General features: G+C 40.2%; 1 protein-coding gene across 3 annotated transcripts in view; it reads left to right on the top strand.

The window, feature by feature from the left end:
* SLC1A2 (solute carrier family 1 member 2) overlaps nucleotides 1-22,875 on the top strand; it is an 85,651-nt gene that overhangs the window by 41,466 nt on the left and 21,310 nt on the right. For all 3 annotated transcript variants that reach the window (XM_040557699.1, XM_040557697.1, XM_040557698.1), the window contains exons 2-5: nucleotides 15,078-15,217; nucleotides 17,132-17,284; nucleotides 17,887-18,137; nucleotides 21,643-21,808. In XM_040557699.1, coding sequence (XP_040413633.1) covers nucleotides 15,088-15,217; nucleotides 17,132-17,284; nucleotides 17,887-18,137; nucleotides 21,643-21,808 — 700 coding nt within the window. In that variant the 5' untranslated portion in view covers nucleotides 15,078-15,087. The remainder of the gene's footprint in view (nucleotides 1-15,077; nucleotides 15,218-17,131; nucleotides 17,285-17,886; nucleotides 18,138-21,642; nucleotides 21,809-22,875) is intronic.

The raw sequence follows: 22,875 nt of genomic DNA, 5'->3' as shown, positions 1-22,875 counted from the left end.
TGTGCTGACAGCATAAGGGAGCATTAAGAGCAGAAGGACCCAAGTTCAGTATTTTAAGAATGACAGCACCAGAAAAGATTGATTTGTTGAACTGTGTTATGATAAATACAGCGATGAAAAGCTATAGTTTTAAGTAATCAGAAAGTAGCAAGGTTAGTGTGTGAGATGAACTAGGCAGGAAGAGTGGGAAGAAGTGAGCAAAATACATGGTAAGTTCAAGTCAGGGACTTCATGATGCCCGAGGAAAGACACACAAATGCATGAGCACATTTTTTTCATTCCTATTGCTTTTAAAGAATTTCACTGGTACAGACTTTTGCTCTTTGATTGGTGTCATGTGTTAATTAATCAGGCGGAAAAGTACCAGAGATTAAACTGACTCATTGGTACTGCAGGATACATGGGAAGGGCGGGAGAGGTTTAAGGAGCATTTGACGAGAATGATTCCTCAGTTAGGTTTGTTAAGCAGAAAAGCGTCATATTCCCCACTTCAGTCTGTACGCTAAATGCTTAGCTGATGATAAGCACTTAAACTAGCACATGCTGTGCTGTTTATGGTGACACAGAGCTAAGTTATGTGCTATAAGGATTTTTAATACAGATTTCTTCATTTCTTTGAAGTGCTGTAGGGTGCCATAAAACTCAGCATCATAACTGGAATGTATGAAGTCATTGATCTGAAGATATTTACAAACTCAGCCTACCCTGAGCATTATCTTGCCCTAGAATTGGGCACAACCACAGCATAACCTAGTCCATTGTGTTTTCTATGTGTCCACCATGGCTATTTCCCTACTTCATAGCTTTTGACAGAATAATCTTTGTTGATGGGGAAAAAGCTGTAAATGTAAATGATGGAAGCGTCTGCTGGCTGTCACTGAGGACACTTGTGCTGTGCTGTCCTGGCAGCCCAAGCTTGGGTCGGAGTGCCCAGTTTCAGAAGCTGTGTGCCAAGCTGGAGCTCCACAAACAGCACTGCTGTAGCAATGAATTATTGGCTGTGAAAGTGTTCGGGCAACAAAATGAAAATGCAATAAATAAAAGCAATGTAAGCTAAAGCCCATGTAGTCCTAAAAGTCAGAACTGTCTAGGTGGTCTGCATATAATGGAAAAAATCATTAGGATCTTTTAAAGTACTGTTGAATTCAAAGTCCCTAAATGTCTAGAAGCCTAATATTTAGTCTTAAAAAAAAAAAAAAAGATAGCATGAGTACAGTAAAAAGTCTGTGTTTCCCACAACCATAATTTAGACAGTGGTTGCTTTCAGTTTGCAATTCTGTTGTAAACCTTTTGTCAGAAAAAATAGCCTAGTAAATTCTAGGGTTATATTTTCCTGTGGTTCACTGGTTAGGGCCCAGTTCAGTCTCCCAGGTAAACACATACTTCACTTTGAGGACTTGTGTAAGAGCTGCTGAGTTAACACATTGTTGTGTCCCAGGAGATCACTATTCGTTAAAGCAAAAGACCAGAAGATTGTGGTTGGTTGTGGCATGTGCTGTGAGTGAGCCTCCAGTTCTGCGCAATTCTTCTGAGATTGGCCCAGGAGCAGGCCAGTCATTACACTGAGGGATTTAATGCTTCACACGGTTTTACTAGCCCTTTTCAAACCCGCTTAAGGACATCCATTGTTTTGATGGTTAGTGGTGTGGGCAGTTTTCATTTCTTGGCAATAATTTCCTCTAAAAGTGAATGATTTTCCACAGCTCCAGCTTTAGGTAAATGTTCAAGTGGCTTTAGTAGAAACCTCAGTAAAACTGAATAAAAGCCTTAGGGTTTAGCTTTGGCTTTTTATTCCTTGGACGACAACGCTCTGCAATACGTCACCATTTCATTGGAGATGATGTTTACATAATATGCTTTGGAATTTGCTATGGAAAACATATAGCCGTAGTAAATGTGGTGGGGGTTAAGATCATTCTGTAATTTATGATTTGAGGCGTAGCTGAGCATAATTCAAGCTAAAACTCTGTTCAAGCTTTCCACGTGTGCAGCATGTTCTGCAGAGGTTCCCAGTCCCATCTCAGGCTTGGTCTCTTCTTAAGCAATCTGGTTTACAAGTCTCACAAGGAAAAAAGGGGAAAAATGCACGTGGTGTGTGCTTGGACTTCCCTTTTCTAACTTTGTACTGAAGGAGTCTTATAGCTTATGTGGAGATAACACTTGAAATCCACACCCGCAGACTGATGAATACCAGAACAATACTTTGGAAATGCTACGCTGCACGCTCGTCTTGCTTTCACATCCTGGGTATGCAGAGCTCATCATTGTCAGGGATCTGAATCTCTGGGCCATCTAATTTGACCTGCTTCAGCCTTCATATTAAAAGCCGCTAGGGTGAGGACTGCAGAATAATTGGTAATTTAACCTTTCTATATTTCTCCTAAGAACTTTGAAAAAAATCAAGTTTTGGTCATGGAAGCTGGCCAAGATCAGGAAATCCATCCTGGTTTTCACAGAAGCTATTCTGTCCCCATGAAGTGACAATATTTGTATCCTGCAGAAAGCTGCCTGCTGCAGCTCAGAGTAATGCATTGTGCTGTTGAGCCTCAGAACTTTTATACACAAAGATTCGCTTTCAGCACAACTGTAGTGGCTGTCCTGCTCCATCCCAAAGAGGGGCATCTCCCTAGGAAGGTGCTGCCAGGCTCAGCTGAAGTTCAGCCGAGGCTACCCACAGTGCTATACTACAGTCCAGTAGACAACAGCAAATAAACAGCAAAAATAAAATGCTTCAGAAAAAGTCTTGTTAGGATAGAGACTTAGGGAATGCCAAGAATAATCCTATTCTTGCCAGCCCTGAAATTCTGTCAATTCTTTTGCATCTGTAAAATGAGTGTACTAAGACCCCAGGGAGACAGAGGCAGTCCAATCTTGCATACTGCGCCTGAACTGGATCCTTTGGCAGAGAGCCACGTGCCCTGAGGGCGTCACATGTATAATATATAAGAGAGCACAGCCCAGTGATCCATGTTCAGGTCCATAATCCTAAATACACGCTTCTTTGTGAAAGCTATTTTGTATTCATGAGCTCCCATCTTAAATACAGTTGTTTTTCTGGGTGCAACCTGCAGTTTCCTGGCAGACGTGCTGATGAGGAGGGAACAATATAATCAGATCACCTGAACAACCAGTTCAGCTGTCCATTCCATTTCGTACAGCTTCTTCGATGTGAATAGGAAACTTTCCTCACCTTTCCCCAACCTGTAGTTGCAGTGCGTTTGCTGCTGTTTTCATGAGTTTCACAGGTACAGTATGAGAAGAAGGCTCCAAACCCTAATTTAATTATGAAGGCACATGAGACAACAAATAAGATGCTTTGCACTGGGTGAAAATTATTGCTGCATTTCAGGATTTACTCAGTTGAAAGCCTTCTTGGTTCCAGCAGATGGCATGCACTCATCAAAGCTTGCTGTGTGGGATCATAAATACTGCTCCAAGCAACAGCTGTCAAAAAGGATAATACAGCTCATGCTGAGCTTCAGGAGCTAAAATAATTTGTCACGAGAGATTCTATTATGCTACACTTCATTTCTATAATCTCTTTAACATACTACAGGAAGTTAGTGTGTCTTCAAAACTAAGTTTCTTTGCTTTTTCGGGGCTCAGCCCAACTAAGTTTTGTTGAGACCGTTCTCAGTAAAGAACATGAGCAGACTTTGGCCAAAGTAATTTTGCCAGAGCAATAGCTATGATTAAAGCAATCTGAATATCTGGCTATGATAAAAGTGTATTGGCATTAAAGAAAAGCAGGAACTCTGGAAAAATAATTACAAAATGAGTAACAGAAAAGAATGACTAGAAGTTTCTTGAACAGGATGTGTTTTAAGCTAGAATATGCCATATGGTGAGGGAAAAAGCTTGAAGTGTCTTTTGTTTAATTTTTTTCTGCTTGTGAAATAAATAAATACGTTGCACTGGTGAACAAATATAATCCTATTCTAACAGACCTCCATACTTGAATAGAGGTTTCTGGAACTCAGAGATTGCAGTAGCAAATTAGTTTATAGTTGTTTAAAATATCCTTTAAGAGAGATTTTGGAAAGAGCAGAGAACCACCATTATTTACAGTCAAAGCAGCATTAACATCTGTTAGGGTACGTAGGAGCAAACGGGGACTTTGAATTTCCGTACACTAATCCAAGCTCTGACATTTTCTGCATAGACATTCAACTGTTTTCGTGTAGTCTTCTTAGTAGTTGTTCTTTGTGCAAACAGTTTCTGACTCTCTCCACAATGCTTTCTGGAAGAGAGATTTCCCACACAGGAAGCACTGAGAAATGTTTTAGAACAGAATTAGTGCTGGACTCAATGTTATGTGCTGGCTCATTGACAAAAATCCCATGGAAGAGAATGCGTTTTTTAGTGAATTGGCTTCTTTTTATTAAGTTTATCTGAAGTCTAGTCAAACTTGAACCTATTTGTGTCCTTTGCAGGGTTTAGAGGAAAATGCTGAAAATGTGAAAGGTCAGCTATCTCAGACTTTAGCCACTGGAAGTCAGAGAGGAGCTTTTATTTATTTATTTATTTTTGCAACTTGATTTTTCTAGTTAAATGTGTACAGCAAACCTAGCACTTTTAACTTCTTCTAATTTCTTTTACAAACAAAAGTGTTTTTTTGATATTTTGAGAAGCAAGTGGTTGGTTGTGTGCCTTCTACAGCATACGGAAAAGAAAGATGAAGCTTTAGGATGAGAGGGAATTTCTGTTTGAAAGTTAATGCAACACAGCAGTATAAGACTTCTAATGTATATGATCAGTACTTGCTTGATGCCGTCAAAGCTATAGGGAGTTTTCAAAGTGAATACCAAGAGCAATAGTCGTTCCTGGAGAGGCATGGGAAGTTTTCCTTGTTTTTTTGTACTTTTTCTGCTCATTGACACATATCACACTTTTATTACTAAATGGGTAAGACAGAGATTTGATGAGGAAAGAAATAAGCAAAAAAAAGATTTGATATGTATATCCCTAGCAGAGTCTAAATGAATACTAAATAATTGAATTCAGATTTAGTCAAAATTTAATTGTAGAGCTGTGATGCTCCAGTTCAGCCATCGGGGTTTACATGCCCACTAGAAACTTGTTCTGTGCCAGTGTTGTGGTCCAAAATCACTGGCGCAGTTGCTTTTACTGACAAATCTCTGAGACCTTACCACAGGAGAAAGTCTTTCAAGAGCCATCACTTGAGAAATAAATTCTTAGGAGAACTTAGAACTTGCATTTTGTTTCCTCTCATCACGACAAAAGTAATTCTTACTATCTCAGTCAGAGTTCAGTCTGCTTTTCTGTGAACTACTCTGAATTATATATATAAAAAAACCAACATTTCTACTCACTTTTGACCCTAGCCAGTGTGCTAGGAGCACATTTCTGATCTTTGCCTAATCTAACTGGTTTGATAATCTTTGCTCAGTGCCCTTGAGAACTATGTTAATCCCCAGTCATTTCATAGCCTTTTTCTTTGTGCTACCTGGCACACCCCAGGTAGAAGCAAATGGAAGATCATGATTTTACTTGTCTCCGAGTTTCTGAGCATGTAAGTAGATAATTTTTGCACAAAACACATCATTATTATATCCTTTGCCATAATAATAATATGATTCATCTTTAATTCTATTACTCTCCATCTCAGCCTCAGTACATAATTCTGGGGTAATGAAGCATGCAAGGCAGTGTTCCCAGGTTGTTACACCACTGTAAAGCCCTATCAGAAATTTGGCAGTTGAAAAGATATTCCACATGTGCATCATTACATAAATAAATGATCATATTTATAGCAGCTATTATACTGTGTGTTTTAAAATACACTTTTTGTTGTAGATTCTGGATGATGGATAGACTATGATTGCTGTAGATGGAAGTGCACCTCTTTTGTTCAATAAAAGAAACAAACCATCAGCCACTCTTCCAGAAAGAATTAATAGTCCTTTTAAGGTTCTATCAAGGAAACTTAAAGTAAATTTGAATCTTTACTGTGTCATAGTAGGATTTGCTTTTTTAGGTTGGTTAGGCCTGAGATTCAGAACCAGGAAAGCAGAGAGAGTAAATGGATAGAGTTGGAGTTTCACATAAATAAATATGTCAGCGACAAATTTAAAGACTTGTTAAAAAAGAAGAGTTTGTAGCCAGATATTCAGCTGGCGTGAATCAGAAGACCTGGCAAATTGGAAGAGTTATTGAGGCTTTTTCTTTGTCTGCTAAAATGTGAACTATATTGCAAATTCTCTCTTCCTAAAACCAACAGCTAATCTTGCAAGGAGAAGAGTGTCTTTGCTCACTTACTCCAGTTTGTAGACTGGTGAACACGTACAGACACAATAAGCCCCTTTGGGCCTTTCAGGTAGTTCTGCAATGAGGGCATCTCCCAGCACTAAAGTTTTGCCCTGTTAAAGTGCTGGGGATCTTCCTTGCCCCAGGCCGTAGAAGCTCTCGGGATGCCATTCTCTATGAGGTCTGGATAGCTGCCTTCCCCTAGCTCTTGGGAACCAGAAATTAATCTCCTTCTGTCAGGCTTTGTCATGCCGCGCTATTACAAAATTAGTTAACTTTCTATAGTGCATGCACACAGACATTCTCTGTGAGGTGTTAAAGTCAGTTCCTCATGTGACTGGGTAAGAGGTGCCTGAAGAAGGCATGGCCACCTGCGGTCCCACCTACCAAGCATCCTGTGGCTTGCCATTGTGGCAGCCACCAGGCACGGGGCTTGGTGCTGCACATCCCCCTCCTTCCTGCAATCACCAGCAGAAATTTCCGTCTCTCTTCCTGTAAAACACCTAGGTGTTATCCTGGTTCCTTTCCTCCCTAGCTATGTGGCACTACCAAAGGTAACGCAAAAGTCAGGCTTTCGCTTGCTTTTGCATTTCTAGGTCTGCAGTTACATAACCATTGGTGAAAAGTACAATTACCTTTTTAAGAAAAACCAGCGTGATTAAATGTGATCTGTTGGTCTCGTGGTTTATGGTACAAGGTTCCAAGAGAAGTGAGCTTTAGGTCACAACTTCTCTACAGGGACTAATTTTGTATTCTGTATAATATGCCATAAAGCACTATGTAAAATCTAAGTTGCGAGTTAATGGGAAAAATATTGCACAGGAGGAGGCTTCATCCATGCACTGCAGTCTGTCTAAAGAGGTTATTCGAAGTCATCCACGCAGGCGTGCACAGAGCGTGTCACTGTGTTTGTGAGCAGAAATCAATTCCTTCCCACCTGGCAGAGCCAGGACCTTTACTTCTTGTTATTCAAAGGTGTTGCTGCAACCCAATTAATACGTAAGTCAATATATATTTGTCGATCAGGCATTAAAGAAAAGGGGGAAAAAATCTCAGCTCCACAGCATAAGTATATGTGGAAAGACCTGCATAAATATGTAAAATAATAAAAAGACAATATGCTTGTAAAAAAACCCTGTCACCTTATCTTTCATTTTCCTTTGCTCCTGCTTTCAAATGGTCTCTAAACTACCCTTTCCCTACTGTGCAACTACACTTCTTGAGCCAGATACAAAAGATGGACAAAATATTAAAGGCAAAATTTAGTCATCAGAAACCTCATGCCAACTCTATTAGAGTTAAAAATGCAAACAAATTGAGCCAAAGTTCAAAGTTTGGAAATTCAGGTAGATTGTGCAGAGCTGTTTTCATAAATGACCTCAAGGAACAATATTTTTAAAAAGTCAGAAGAAAGTGATGCATGTAACTGCTAACAAATTTGGAGAGGAGTGGATTCACTCAGGCCACTCTTCCCTGCAGGTTCAGTGAGGATGCTGCTGGTCAGATATTTAAATATGATCATGTTAAACTTGCAGAACGTATACAAAATGCTAACCTGGAGGAAACAACATGGTCGTAAAGTGATCCAGGGAGAAAAGTTCTCCCACTGTGAAAAGCAAGTCATGCTACAGGGTGTTGCTCATAACACCAGTTTGTAGGCCAAATCAGGTTCCATGGTCAATGACTAAATCTCCACTTAGAATTCATTACTGTCCTACAAATAACAAGGAAAAACCTACATAATGCAGTTAAAATTGAATATAGGGGCTTAGTGACAGCAAGAGGCTTAAAATAAACCCTTCATTAATGCGGACTAAAGCTCATGTTGCTTCTGTTTGTAGCAGTTGTGTGTTTGTTTTTGCATTTCTTTTGTGTTTGTGAAGAGGTTGAGACCTGATCAGGGTATTGTACTGATGTTAAAAATGCCATTTAGCAACTGGCTGTCACATAGCAGAAAGGATGCCAAAGCTAATGTATACTTTGCACAATAAAAGTATTTTAGCTCTTTCACCTGTGTGACCTGTGCAGCCTCATATTGTGGCTCTACGTGGTAAGCTTTTCCAGGTCCAGTGTGGTTTGACAAAATGTATCTAATCTAAAAATATAAAACCTCAAACTACAGCAGTAGAACAAGAAATAGTCCCAGACTTGCTCCCAGAAGAAACACAGCAGTTCTTGTCTTGATACAAGATATTTAAGCAACAGATAACTCTACTTCAACTCAAACTGGGTTTCCTGGTAAGATGGTGCTTGAGCTTCATTTCACAAGAGTTGTGGCAGATGATCTGGACTCCTGACATTCAAGTAATGAAATCACTCTTGCCTTGGTGATGTTATCCATCACTTTTCCTAGTCACTCGTCTTTCATCTAGCAACCACAGTAGACCCTTCCCTACAGTCGGCTGCCTGGGTGAGGCGGAGTGGATCGATGCTGTCACAGACATAGCACATGGCCCTGAGTCACTTGAGTGGCACCATCTCTCCCATGCTCCATGGTCAGGGGAAGAGATACAACCCTGATCCAAGCATTGCTGCTAACAAATGCCCTTCAGGGCAGATTAAGCTCTCATTTACTCCTATGCAATTCCACTGACTGCCAGAATAAGCTCAGTGAGTGAGGACTCACCAAGATTACTATATACGGAACTTCGTGATATCATTTTTGCCATGAGTTTTCAGTGACCACGTTTGTACCACCTGTCTGAGCATTAGATAGTTGTACTTGTTATTTTGAGGTCAAGAAAACAATTTTTTCCCCCATCTTAAAAAGGCCAGTCCTACCAGGAACAAGTGCTGACATTTATACCTGTTGCTTACTCATCGCTCCAGAATAGAGCCGTGCTTGGTTTGACAGCAAACATCTAGCTCAAGAGCTGTTTTCAGAACCTGAACTGAAACTTAGCCATTCTGTCCAAAATAGTTTTTTTGAAGAATAGCTCCAGCTGCCCAGATTGAAGTAATTACTACAAAAGATAAACTAGTGTTTTATTCATGGCATTCCAGGAAGAGAGTGCTATTTCCCCTAAATGCTTATTGAAGATTTTACTGAAATCCTAAGTAACTCTGGTGAATAACCCTTAATATACCTCCAAGAGCTATTCGGCTAGGTCCTAAATATATGAATGCCCTCATTCTGTTGTCCTGCTCTAAAAGAGACATTTGTTATGCTAACGAGAGCCTCTCCTCTCAAGAGCTCACCATCCCATCCCAACCAAAAGCCAAATAACCAAATTAGCCAAGGCAGTATTTTATACTGAGTAATCCGGCTTGATTCATTGACACAGCTAAAATACCTTATACAGATTAAACACGGTCACTGCTAATTTACCCTGTCCTCAGCATCTGTTCTCACTAGCCTCATTATGATCTTTGCCTATGTTTTTCATTTAGATCACAGATTATTCTTTCCCTCCAGTCTCTGCTCTAGGTTGATGCCAAGCTAAGTGTTCTGTGATAGGGAGCTCTTTCCCCATGACTGACTGGAAATAAAAGGATATTGTCACTCAAGTGCTATGTGAATTGTTAACCCTTAACTGTTGTGAGAAAATGAGTTATATTTTGTAACCAAGGAAAACAAACAATTTTTTCCACTCCCTTATGTCTAGAGTATTCAATGGGAATATGAGAAAGAAAAAAGGAGTGGAAATGAAATATAACAGCAGACTTTCCCAGAGGGAGGGAAAATAAAACCTAAGGAAAATGTTTGGAGGAAACAGGACTGAAAACCCCAGGGGCCCTTGTGTTTTAATAAATTGTTTTCCTACATTTTTACACCGTTATGTGTAATAACCAGAAGAGAAACAAACTACAGTTTAAAAATTACAGATAATTTCTCTCTTACAGCCCGGTATATCTAACAGGCAAAAGTAACTCTAGACATTTAGGTAATCTAAAATCAAACATCTGTGGACAGATTTTGTTCTTGTACATTGGGCATACTGTGGGGATGAAGGATACTGGAATGAGCAAGTGGCTAACCTCCTGGTTATTTGGGCAAGAACTTGATTCCTTGCTTAAAAGGCAGGGAAATTGAATTTTGTTACTTGTTTCTATTAATGCATGCATATATTGCCTTCGCAGAGTAGAGGGTATATGGAGTAGTTGAAAAAACAGATTGTATTCACTTGGAGATTCTTCTATACTCTCCTAAGGTGAATAAAAATGAATTCTCCTGGGCTCAGAGGAGTTCCTCTCCTTTTCTAGGGGTAAGTACTGCCTCAAAAGGGAGAAAGGCTGGTGGACTGGGCTAGGCAGATGATCATACTTATCATTCAAAAGCCACTATGTGCATCTAGCTCTTGGTATGTACTGTTTCACATGGCTATGCATTTTCCAGTATTTGGTTTATTTTTCTTTTATTCAGAGGTCTCAATTCTTACAGTTCTCTGTGGGCCTATTCCTGAGCTTAGCTGTTTGGCTGCTTGTCACTATGACACATGAAAATAATGAGCAGAGTTAATTTATATTATAGTGTTCTGGCTTCAGTGATGTTAGACTAAAAGAGGTTTTGGTCTGATGGGTTTCAGACGAGCATTCAGAATGCTCCGCTGGTTTGAATAACCATGGAAGCTCAGCGCAGTGGAACAACAATTTATTTAACCAAGGTAATCATTTGCATGTTTGAGAGATCACAGCTGCTGAAATGCATCCAGTGCTGTTTTATGACACCTACGTACAGAGGTACCATTAACATAAAGATTATATTAGCAATGTCCAGTGACACAGGAGGGGCTTACGTTGTCGGTACACTTCTGGCTTTGCGCTGGGGCCCCGGCACTGCCCACGAGCTGGGGCGCCTTGAAGCTCTGTTCTGGCGTGCATTGATTTGTTCCTTCAGCAGGAAAATCTGAAGCACGGGGAAGCCTAATACATGTTTAAGCCCCTTCCCTGCATGCTTTTGCACAGCACTGTGGCCTTCATGGTATGGAGAAAGCGGAGCACATGAGCATGCACTGATGTCAGAGACAGACAGCAGAGGATTAGGCCAGATCCAGGGGGGTTGCTGGAGTAACATATTCACTGAATTTACAGTAATCTGCGGCACAAGTTTTCTCTTGTTTGTTTGTTGCTAGAAGGTGTGTAAAGGATGTGCTCCTCACCAAGCACGTGTCCGTGAGAAAGCTTCAGTTTGATGCTGCTAACGCCTCAGAGGTCAGGGAATAAGAGCGTTTCCGCCTGGACATCCGAGGAGGCGACCATGTGGTGTGAAGGAGGAAAGTAGTACCCAAAAGTAATGTGAGAGAAACAGACAGATCTGTGTAGGGTGCGTACGGCACTCGCAGGCAGAACTGCTGCATGGCTCTGGCCATTCACAGCAATGTCAGTGCGCCTTTGGGAAAATGGGAGTTCCTCTGCTGGTGGGACTTGGTGTGCCACTGGGCCTGCCCTGGGCACTGAGAGCAGGGCTGAACAGGGCAGGGGTCCCAACGACAGAGATGTGTTAGGAAGGAGAGAGCGATGCTGCTTCTGTGTTCTGGGGTGCAGCTGCTCTGATGCTGGAGCATCGTGAGATCAGACCGCAGTAGTTTAGGCCATTCACAGTCCTCCACTCCTCTCCTCAGTGTGAGGAAAACAAAACAACCACTTGGTGCTTTCTGTAGCTAACATTGGCTTCTGATAGGCAGTGGAGGGTATTTGGCCAGTCTTGCTCAGAGTGAACTGTACCTTTCTGTTTAAGTAGTCCACCGAAATCAACCTCAGGCTGGCAGACGGGGCCCATGAAGGCCCAGATTCTGCCCTAACTTAGATCTGCACATCTTTCATTGCCTTCTCCAGGAACGTCTTGCAGTTATGTCAGTATGTGACAGCCGACTTCAGATGCTAAAGGTTCTGCATTGTTTTGGAGCTAAATAGCATTTACAAGGTGCAAATAGAGGCACAACCCCCCAGTACTCTGCAACATCCTCAAAAGCCTGGAAGATACCTCGTCTCTGGTCTGCTGATAAAAATCTTGTTGCTAAGAGCAGTGCTAACAGTGCAGATGCTTAGATAATTATCCTTTGTGGTCCCGTTTTATACGTGATTATGTTCATCTGTCAACACTTTTTGTAACAGATCTGCACAGTTAACACATTTTAATATTAGATCTTTTTCTTTAAAAACAAAACAAAAATACAAAAACAACATACCAGTCACAATTTCAGTCCATGCTGGAGGTTTGCTTACAATCTTGAAGAGCTGGCGAGTGCAAAACCAATTTTTCACATTTTAGAGAGAAACACAACGTGGTATTAAGTTCCTGGAAATTTAGAAATGTCCTTAAAGAGCTTTGTGTCCTCATTTCCTTCTCTTCTCAGTGGGTATTTCGATATATGAGGTTTGTTGTAATGTAAAACCTCTGTGTTGTTTGAGAACTTCAAGCAGAGCTGGGTTCATCTCACTTGGGGGATGATGCTGAAGTGGTCACTGCGGCTGTGGGAGGAGGTCCAACCCCCTCACTTTGTGAACCTGTGCTTTTTGGTTGCTGGCCAGAATGCAAGGAGGCAAACAGCAAACAGCCAGCAAACAGCAAGATGTCACTTAGACGTGAGTGTAAATAGAAATAAGGCTTGAATACAAGAGCAGAATCAGAGGCCTGCTTCTTCATGGAAGGACTTCTTTGAGCAGTGCTGGCAAGGGAATGATATGCCTCTGCTGTCTGTGAGTTTGGGAAAAGGCATTTAGAATAGCCCACAGCTGAGGAAGAAGATACTTGTGAGGGTGGCTTTTCTTTGGACACTATGAAGCTATGGGCAGGGGGTTGGATGGGAAAGGGACAGCAGGGGAATTCAGGGAAACCAGACTAAACCTAGCTCAAAGCAAAATCCTGGAAAGATATGTAACATCATCAGGTGTGTCTGCCTACTGATCCATTCTAGTACTGCCCAGTTGTCTCTAACATTTTCTTTTGAATTACTTTCAACTGCCCATATTTCAAAGTTTCAGATGAATATATATGATCAACCTGTTGTGAATACAGGTCCAAACAAGTGACACACTTATATTCAGCGTACAAGTGAGACTAGACCTGATACCCAGTTGCAAAGTTTGATTCCAAATTCATTGGTTTTGTGGCATGTTTCTGCTTGTGATTTCATGGCTCTGTTACCCATGTGTCTGAATGCTACAGACACTATCTAATTTCTCTTACAGCACCTCAAATAACTGCTATGAACATTTATCCCATGATTAATTCTTATTTACCTCTGATATTTGCATTCATAACTATTCAAGATGTAGGCATGCCTCTCATTTAATCTGTAAGAATATGCACTGGTATTCTTTTTTGTTATTCCACAGTCAGAAGTACATTTTATCACTGTAAAATATTTAAAAGGTACAAAATCAAAATTGCAACACCTAGAAATCCCCCCACACCTTAAATAAAGAGAAAAAAAAAGTATATCCTAACCTAATATATTTTCTGCTGGTGCTGCTTTTTAACAACCAGGTGTATTAGGAAAAAATGCCATTTCACTTTGAGTGGCAACATCATGGAGCTGTTTGTGTCAAAATGACAGAATTCTTATTACAGGTCTAATTGTAACTCCCTGTTGAGAAACTTTATGAAGAAAATGAACTGTACTATATAATACAAAAATGTTTTGCTTCCCTGGAGATGCTTTAGCTTGTTTTCTTTTGTGGCAGTTACAGTGGTATGCTCCAGACAGACTCACAGTGGGACAATATCTTAATAACATCTTTAAAAGTACTAGAGCATCAAAATTTTGTCTGCCTTCTCAGGCCTATTTTAGGTCTGTAAACCTCAATTTACTACTGCAAGGACAGATTTGGTTTCCTTTTTTTCTAAAATGTTGTTCTAATCTGGCGTAAGACCAGATCTCATAATCTTTTTTTTTTCTTATTTTTTCTTGATGATAAAAATGCTAAAAATGTTCTTAACTCATTTCTCCTGTTTAAGTAGACAGCCCAAAATTTGAAGAAACTCTGTTTTATTTATGGTAGTATTTTTAGTGTATTTTTTCCAAGTATATTTAAAGATTTTGTATGTAAAAAGAGAGTCTGTTACTAATGATTTCTTGCGCATTAAAAAGTTAAAGTTAGTTGCATGGCTTTCAAACTCCTGCATTCATTTGTGTATCACTTACTCATATATAAAACAATTGGTAAAAACAACAACAACAACAAAATATTTTCCTCTAAACACTGCCAATTCAATGAAACCAAAGTTTTTCACAGAGAATGAGTAGTTTTCAGATGATTTTTTCAGTGGCAGTTGATCAAATCTCATTAGAACCAGGTTGAAAAAGATTCTTTTGACCTCAACATTCTGATTATATTACATTAAATGTTAAATGTCGAAGTGAAAAGTTTTGCAAAGATTAAGCAAAATAGTCTGGAATGGGATATTTTGTAAATAAATTCTCTGTTTTAAAACTCTTTTTCTGGAATGGAATTAAAATCTGCATTTTCTTGTTAATAGAAACTTTGGTCTTCAGACATCTCTCCTATTTCAGTAGACAGCCATGGTCTTTGGGGAAACCAAATTGTCCAGATCAAGACAAATATTTTAATTCATGAAACACTTGGCATGATGTGTCCTGTGAATTCATGCTGGTTATATCTCCACTGTTTAAGAGAGAACCACAAAAAAATACCCTGATGGCTAAACCTTTAGAAGGACCATTTCAGACATTATCATTTCAGAGGCCTCTCCTTAGAGCAGTGAAGATAAAGTGTTTATGAAATGTGGGAAGCGATGGAATATGCATCAGATTCCCCAGTTATATATGATGGAAGTAATCCAGGCTTTCCTCTCACTTTTGGCATCTTGTGCTATAACTTTACTTGATTTTCATTTTTTATTCTAGTGCCAACAATATGCCTAAGCAAGTAGAAGTGCGGATGCATGAAAGTCATTTGAGTCCAGTGGAGCACAGATCCAGGAACATATGTGTGCAGTTTTGCCAGTCGCTCCGCAGGAATCTGCTCCTGACTCTTACTGTATTCGGTAAGCTACATCTGTTTGTCTGGATGCTCTGTGTATCTGTACTTGTTCCTGTAGGACCACAGCCCCTTTCTCTGCGCTTGTCAGCTGTTCTAGCTGAGATAGGATGCCCTTAGGCACTGTCACTCTAGTTCAGGTGTGCAGGGTGTTACTAACACAGCATGAAGCAAGTCCACCCCACTGAGCTACGCAGCATCTCCTTTTTAATGGAATGTCACCTAAGTCCCAAGGCGAGCCAGATCAATGTAGTTCAGTAAAACTAATAGCACTGCACTTTTTTTCCCTCTCAGTCACTTGAAAAAAAAAAGACAAAAACTTTTCAGAATTTCTTTCTCCTCATCTTTTTATCCCTCAGTTCTTGCTCTGCTGCTTTTAAGGTTTGTCCCCCTCTCTGTAGCTGTAAGCCAGCGCTCAGTGATCTCATGCTGAATATTGCCCCTGGCTTCAGCAACTCCCAAATATGGAGCAGTTTGACATTTTATTGTGGTTCACTGGCTCCTTGCCTGGCTTGTTTTCACTGAAAGCCTAACAGCCTAACGCAGCAAATTCGTAGACATGCTCTATTTTGTTATTGTTTGAAAGCCCAACTGCAGCTGGTCCTGAGCCGCAAATTTCACATCCATAGATTTAATCCTTCAAAACCCGTACTGCTGAAGTATTTGTACAGGGTATTTGCTTTGAATCATCTCTAGAAGGTTCCTGATGCAATTCCACAAAAAGTTTTAAATATATGTATGTTTTCTTTTGTATCAAACTGATACTTCAAAGAGTCATAGTTGCTGCAAATCACAACTCGGGCTTTTCTGTCAAGTGTTATTATACTCGAGACTTTTTAATGGGCTTGGGATCAAGAAGACAAAGCATCCTGGATGTAAACATAAAATATCCATTCACAAAGACTGTATTATGGAAGTAAATGTGGCCTTTTGTCATATAGACAGTGCTTTAGCAGCCTCAGTCCATAGAGAGAGAGGTTTAGGTGTTATCACACTACACTTCTACACGTGATGAAGGGATTGTTTGTGGTAATGACTATTTGAGAGCGTTAGTACAATTAGAACAGAAGAATGCAGTCCATCAAAGGGAGGGAGTAGTAAATTGGTACCAAGAATCAGGTTTTTCTTCAATCAAGTTTCCTTCATGTGCTATATTTCAGGTCAGGCACTTAAAAGGATGAAAAACAGCTCTGTGGGAGTTTCAGGTTTGAGTAGAAAAGTGATGTCTGGTTGCTTGAAAGGATCCATCAGAGCTTGGGGTGGGAAGGGAGCTGGAATCTGCTAGGTCTTTTTTTTTTTTTTTTCCTCGCTTAATTTCCTATTTTGCTTAATAGTATGCTGATAGTGGTAAAACCAGAGATGACCATGTTGCTAATAAATGAGTGGCCAAGCTTGAATCTATTTTCCTTACAAAACTATTCTATATTTCCTGTAGGGTTTTTCTTAGTCTGTAAAATAGCTACTTATGCTGTCCTTGTTTTCAGGCAGTACCATTCTGATGTTGAGAGCTAGATGTCATACTCAGAAGATCTGGGCTCTAACCCTGGCTCTTCTACCAAGCCTGAATGGCCTTGTATAAATCACTTCACCTCTTGGTGTCTCAAGTCTGACTATCCCTCAGCATATTACAAGGCCTACTCAGAATTAGTAAACCTCGATAATGTTGTGGGGAAAACATGATGCAGAAGCAAAATAACATATGAGGTGTAAGTTCAGGACTATTTCTCTTTAATCGTGAGATACATGGTAAGCATGTTACAGCCAGCATTAATTAGAAGGCTAAGCCTTCCAAAATCTGTCTCTGTACCAAAAATCAGCTGCCTTCTTTAAATGTTTTTCTTCTTGGCTTTTCTGCTGGGTAATGAATGCACATTCAGGTATATTTTTCTTGTCTACTTGCTGCGCTCTATTCTCCTTCTAGGTGTCATCCTGGGTGCACTATGTGGGGGTCTTCTTCGTCTAGCAACACCAATTGACCCTGACATCATCATGTTAATAGCCTTCCCAGGAGATATACTTATGAGGATGCTAAAAATGTTGATCCTCCCTTTAATTATCTCCAGTTTAATCACAGGTAAGATCTAATACTTTAAGATGCTTGCTGCAGAAATCACCTGGTTTGCTTTTTGTGATGTAAGAAGAATAATAGTGTGATCCTGGGACTTTGTAGTTACAACATGTATTTTGGAGTTAATTTCTGATTAACTTTAATAGGTAGATGCTCTGGTGAATTTGTTTTCAAACACATCCACACATACTCCCTTCTTGAACATGAGAATTTTCTTAATATCTAATTCCTGGATTGGACCTTGTAAATAATATGGTAGGATAGTCAAATGCCTAGCATACTTAAAGCTGTGCTGTCAGCCAGAACATGACCAGTTTGCAGGTATGGAGGGCAAAAGATGGTATGATATCTTCTATATTTTTCAATGTCTCCTGTGCAGTCAGATGAAATCTCAAATGCTTCTCTTCAAAGGAGTAACAGCAAACATTGTTCACATAAGATTTGGACGGAGAAGCTTCAGTAGTCTATGTAGTGGTGAGAATTTTACATAGACAAGAAGTAGGCTATTAAACTATTAAACTATGTAAATTAGACAGTAGTTTCTGTGATGATTATTGAAGTGGATATTGAAACTATTTCTTTGTTTCTTAAAAATAAAACACCTGCAGGACTGTCTGGTTTAGATGCTAAAGCGAGTGGCCGATTGGGAACAAGAGCCATGGTCTACTACATGTCCACCACTATTATTGCTGCCGTGCTGGGTGTGATTCTGGTTTTAGCTATCCATCCAGGGAATCCAAAACTCAGGAAACAGCTAGGTCAAGGGAAAAAGAATGATGAAGTATCTAGTCTGGATGCCTTCTTGGATCTGATACGAAACCTGTTCCCTGAAAATCTAGTCCAAGCGTGTTTTCAGCAGGTAAATCCTTCTACTCCTTGGCAATATATTTTTAAAAACATCTTTTATTTACCGTGGTAGTCTGTAGAGTTAATGTCACTGGGTGAATGACATAAATGATGATGCAAAGAAAAATACAGGTCTTAGGTCTTGAGCAGGTAAATGAATGAATATTATTTATTGCTGCTTTGTTTTATGTTGTAGTTATTTTGTTCATAGATATTTTTCTTTTAGAAAAAATATTTTAGTTTGTTATTAAGTAATCTTAAAACTTTTCCTCACTTTGTATACAGTATGTAAGGTCATGAATGCTAGGTTGTGGCTGAATGGATGATGACTTAAAGTATCTTTCACCCTGGTTGAATTTGGTCTTGGTCTTAAAAAGCTGATGGTTTTATACGGGCCTGTGTATAATGTATGGATGATCTTCATTCAGGTTGGCTGCCAGTGGAAATGTAGTGTGAAACCCAATCTCTCATAATTTCTATTGCTGTATTAGAGCCCAGATTATATGGGGATAATACACTCAAGCGGCTGACCCACCTACAGGTGGCTCCATCAGGCCAGGTTTGAGGGATGCTGGGAAAGATGGATGTTAGACAATGTGTTGCGTGCTGTGTAGGTAAATAATTTTGTCTGAAAGCTTTCTGCTAATGCTTTATCAAAATGGCTTCACTTGAGGGGAAAAGAAATGAAGATGGTATGCTGCTGATCTTCTGCTTAAACAAATTTCTTCTATGTGAGCTTCTTTTCCTACAACTAAACTGTTTGGCAGTAATGAGGATTTTTTTTTTTTTTGGATGAAACGGGGTTCGTTGCCAAACCTGTTCTTAAATGTTCCTAAGTGAAATGGCATGACAGCTGGAGCTGTGGTTATGGCTGAAGAGTGAAGAGAAAAGGGGGAAGGGAGAAGAGGCCATGGGGGTGGAAGAACAGAGGGCAACCTAAGATGCCAAAAGGATTTGGATTGCTTCACTTCTTCACAGACTTCCACATAAAAACACATAGTCCTTTGGGTTTAATGAGAGAACATTCTCATATTTCCAAATCATCATGGGAATGTCAGTTGTGGTCAAACTGTGGTTGGCCAAACACCACATGTAATATGAAATGTGTTTTTGCAAAACTGAGTGAGGGGAGAACAGGGTGCTTATGGTTTTTGTGTTTTTTCTCTTTTTACCTTCCTTTCCCCAGTTTAAACTGTGGAAGAGAGAATTAAATTTCTGGTCAGTTGAGAGTTGCTGAATATCTAGACATGGGACAAAATTCAGGAGAAAAAATAATTAAGCTACGCATGTCAAATAGTTTTCTAGGAATGTTAATACTGCTTTTTCAGTGTGTGTAATATCAATCTTGAGTTCAATTCACTTGTTATGGATTACCAATTCCGTTGATTGTTTTTTAAACTTGCCTATGCAGACCTATTTCAAAGCCCGTAAAAGTCAGTGGACACAGGCCTGGTAATTTTGGTGACACCTGAAATCATCATAGGTCCCTTACTGAGCTTTTTTGGCTTTCCAAAGTTTCATCTTATCAGATTCCAAATTAATTGCCATTGAATGCCTCTGCACAGAGCCACCTTTCATTTGCAAAATCAGTCATGCTCCTTTCCAAATGGAACTTGTGCCTTCTATTAGCTCTTAACCTGCTCAGTAAGAGAGTTACATTTTACTTATCCCTCCCTTTATTTAGTAGGAAAATTAACTTCTTGTAATGGCGTCAGCATATATTTTCTCTTTCTTACTTTTATTCAGACTCTCTCCATGAGCATTCAGTGGTTCCAGGTTCCCTTAGGAGGAAGCAATTTTTGCAGAGTTCCTGCAGAGTGATTTTGAAGCATGCACAACAGTGGTACTATGCAGCAGTGACCCATGTGGGAGTTCTACAAGTAATGAAGGGATTAAATAACAATTTTTATATAGCTCATTTGGAAACTGAACTCTGAGCCATCATGGGATCTCAGTACTGTTGATTTTTCCATGGTCCACAAGAAATTCTTAATTTATAATAAAACTTGCTATTCAGCAGAGACTTAAGTTCTTGTGTGGCCATGAAGAGAAATGGACTCCTATGTTTAAATATACATTCAAATGATTTTCAGGCCTCAGACGACTGTCGTAATCTAAACTTAATGTTAGGCTCAGCATTTTTAGTGCTAGGACCTTATGCAATGAAAAGCTGAAGACTTAAGTGACGCAGTGGAATTTGTGAGTGCTTTAATGTTTAAGGTTAATTTCTGTGACTCTGCTCTCATATTCTGGCTACCTTACATAACAAGTTAACTATTAACCATTTCTCAGATAAAATTCAAATCTGTAAATAAATGAAAACATGCAGGCATGTTGGATGGTTTCAGGACAAATGAAGAGTTTCTTGTACAGTAGCTGTGTAGGCTTTCTGTTTACAACCCCCTCTGTAGGTGCAGACCAGAAGGTTTTCAAAGGAGATATGTAAGGTATGTTACAATGGTATGTGGATCAAATCTGGATCATCATCTATAGTACTACAGTTTGTCATCTCAACAAGAAGGAGGTGCAAATGTTCTTTGAAAGGCTAACACACTGGATCTGATGCCTTGCTTAAGCATCATTTCTAGGAAACAAGGAAAGTAGGGAGCAGATGGGAAACAATGGCAAAACAGTCGTAGCTTCCCAAGCATTCTGCCTGCCTCAAAGCCATGAAGAGGCAGGAAAGGCTTAAGGTGGGAATGTGGGAAGAAATGCAGTCCCTTTTAACAGATCAAATCCACAGAACTCCCTCTTTATATTCCTCCTTCTGCCCCTTCCTGCCCCAGCCATAACTCAAGCCTGTTTCTCCTCTACCATTCCTTCCTATCTTTCCCTTAACCCTGCCTTTTGTATGCCAGGAGAGGTCCAGAGCCATTCAGATTCTGTTGTCTTCTTTTTAAGGTCGTCAGATTTGATTTAATAGGTGCCTGGCAACTTAGATGCTCTGTTATCTCTCACTCAAAATGTTTTAATTGGAAAGCTCTGGGATTCCATGTGTTTCATTCTGAGCTCACGGTCACTGAGCGAAGTGTTGAAATGTCCGTGAGTTTTGATTCATAGTTAACCATCAAACTGTGATAACTTGAGCTGGACAGCCCATCCTGAATAACAAGCCTTATTATAGAGTTGCTGCTGTGACTGATCTTAGAGGTGCCTGCCTTTTGGTGCTAAATAAATTATATCTATGTGTAACATGCAATCTGTGAAGCACCATTTGTGAACCATCTGGACAAAGGGGCTAACTATCTGTTAAATGCTATGCAGTAGCAATACGGAGCAAGTATTTAACATAGTTTTCACACCAGAGTCATGCTGAAGCCTCCCAGGACTTTGTGACATGTGGAACTATTGAAAAACAAACTTATTTTTGGAAGAAGGGGTAGAGGTTGTGGAATGCATGTCTAATCCTTTAAAATATAGTTTCCTGGAATTTCAAGAGAAAAATTTAAATTATTTATTGATCTCCCATGTTACATTTGTCTGTTTCCATTATCATCCTCCCTTTTTATTGCCTTCAGATCCAAACTGTTACCAAGAAAGTGTTGGTGCCACCACCCATTGAAGAACCACCGAATGTTACTGATGCTGCTTTTGCTATAATGAATGAGACAGTGCGCGAAGCACCAGAAGCCCAGCTGGTCATTAAGAAGGGACTTGAATTTAAGGATGGCATGAATGTCCTGGGTAGGGAAACTTTTTGCCTGTCAAATATGTACATCATATGTATGACACTGTTTTTGGCTGTGACTGGGTAGTCAGTGTTGTCTGATCTGCTTCTCAGTGCAAGTTTAGTCTCCACAAATAATCGTCATAAAATGTTATCACCTACCGGCTGCCCTTTGGTCTTTGAGGTGAAAATCAAATGGTCTTAGTAGAACTATGGCTATATCACAGAAACAATCAAGCAAATTATTCTGAATTGGCAGCTTTACAGGTATTGTTTGGAGTACAGTGGGGAAGCATGTAGGAGGTACGCAAAATATCCTTTCATCCTAGAACTAGCCTACCTAGACTAATACTAATGCATATTGGCAAACAGTATGGGGAGAGCTTCAAGAGCCGATGCTCTACCCACCCCCTGATGCATTTGAGCTCAGTTGTTTCCAGTAGGTTTACTGGGCAAGTTGAACTAGATTTTGGCTTGAGGCACAGCCTGAAGTGAGAGGTGGGGGTGTGCACCACACCACCCAAGAAAAATCCCAGAGAGGCTGACACATCTCTGAGTCACAACTCCCTCTCTCTTTCATCTTGGCTGCTGACCTTTACCAGCTGCACATTATGAACAACTGCCATTGTGCCATCTTGTCCTGTACAAGCATGTGGGGTGGTATGAAGGTTTTGCCTATCTCCTACTCCTTCCTGAAGCACCTGTTCAAACTGGGGGCGGGGGTGTGGGTGAATGAAGAGTTGACACACAACTCCTATTTTCTCCTCTGTGCCTAGACTCAGTTTTATCAGCTCGGAAAGGAGTGCTCCACCTTCACCTTCTTTGTGGATGTGGGTGAAGATGGTCACAAATTAGCCCTCAATTTGTACCACTCATCAGCACGCCTACACTTGGAGATTCATGTGCTCTGGGGCAGCGTGTTCACAGGGTTCACAGGGCACACACAGGGTTTCACAGCCCACACCCGTGTTTACAGGCACTGTCCTCAGAATGGGACAGTATTGGCAGCACCTAATCCACTGCTTTATCTCAACGCTAGGCCCTCACTTTTTAGTGGCAAATGGCCCTTTACAGACCCCTAAAG

Source organism: Cygnus olor, chromosome 5 (assembly GCF_009769625.2).
Source record: "Cygnus olor isolate bCygOlo1 chromosome 5, bCygOlo1.pri.v2, whole genome shotgun sequence".
NCBI classification, from domain to species: Eukaryota; Metazoa; Chordata; class Aves; order Anseriformes; family Anatidae; genus Cygnus; species Cygnus olor.
The sequence above is the reverse complement of the archived record's forward strand: the minus strand, read 5'-3'. Positions and strand labels throughout refer to the sequence as shown.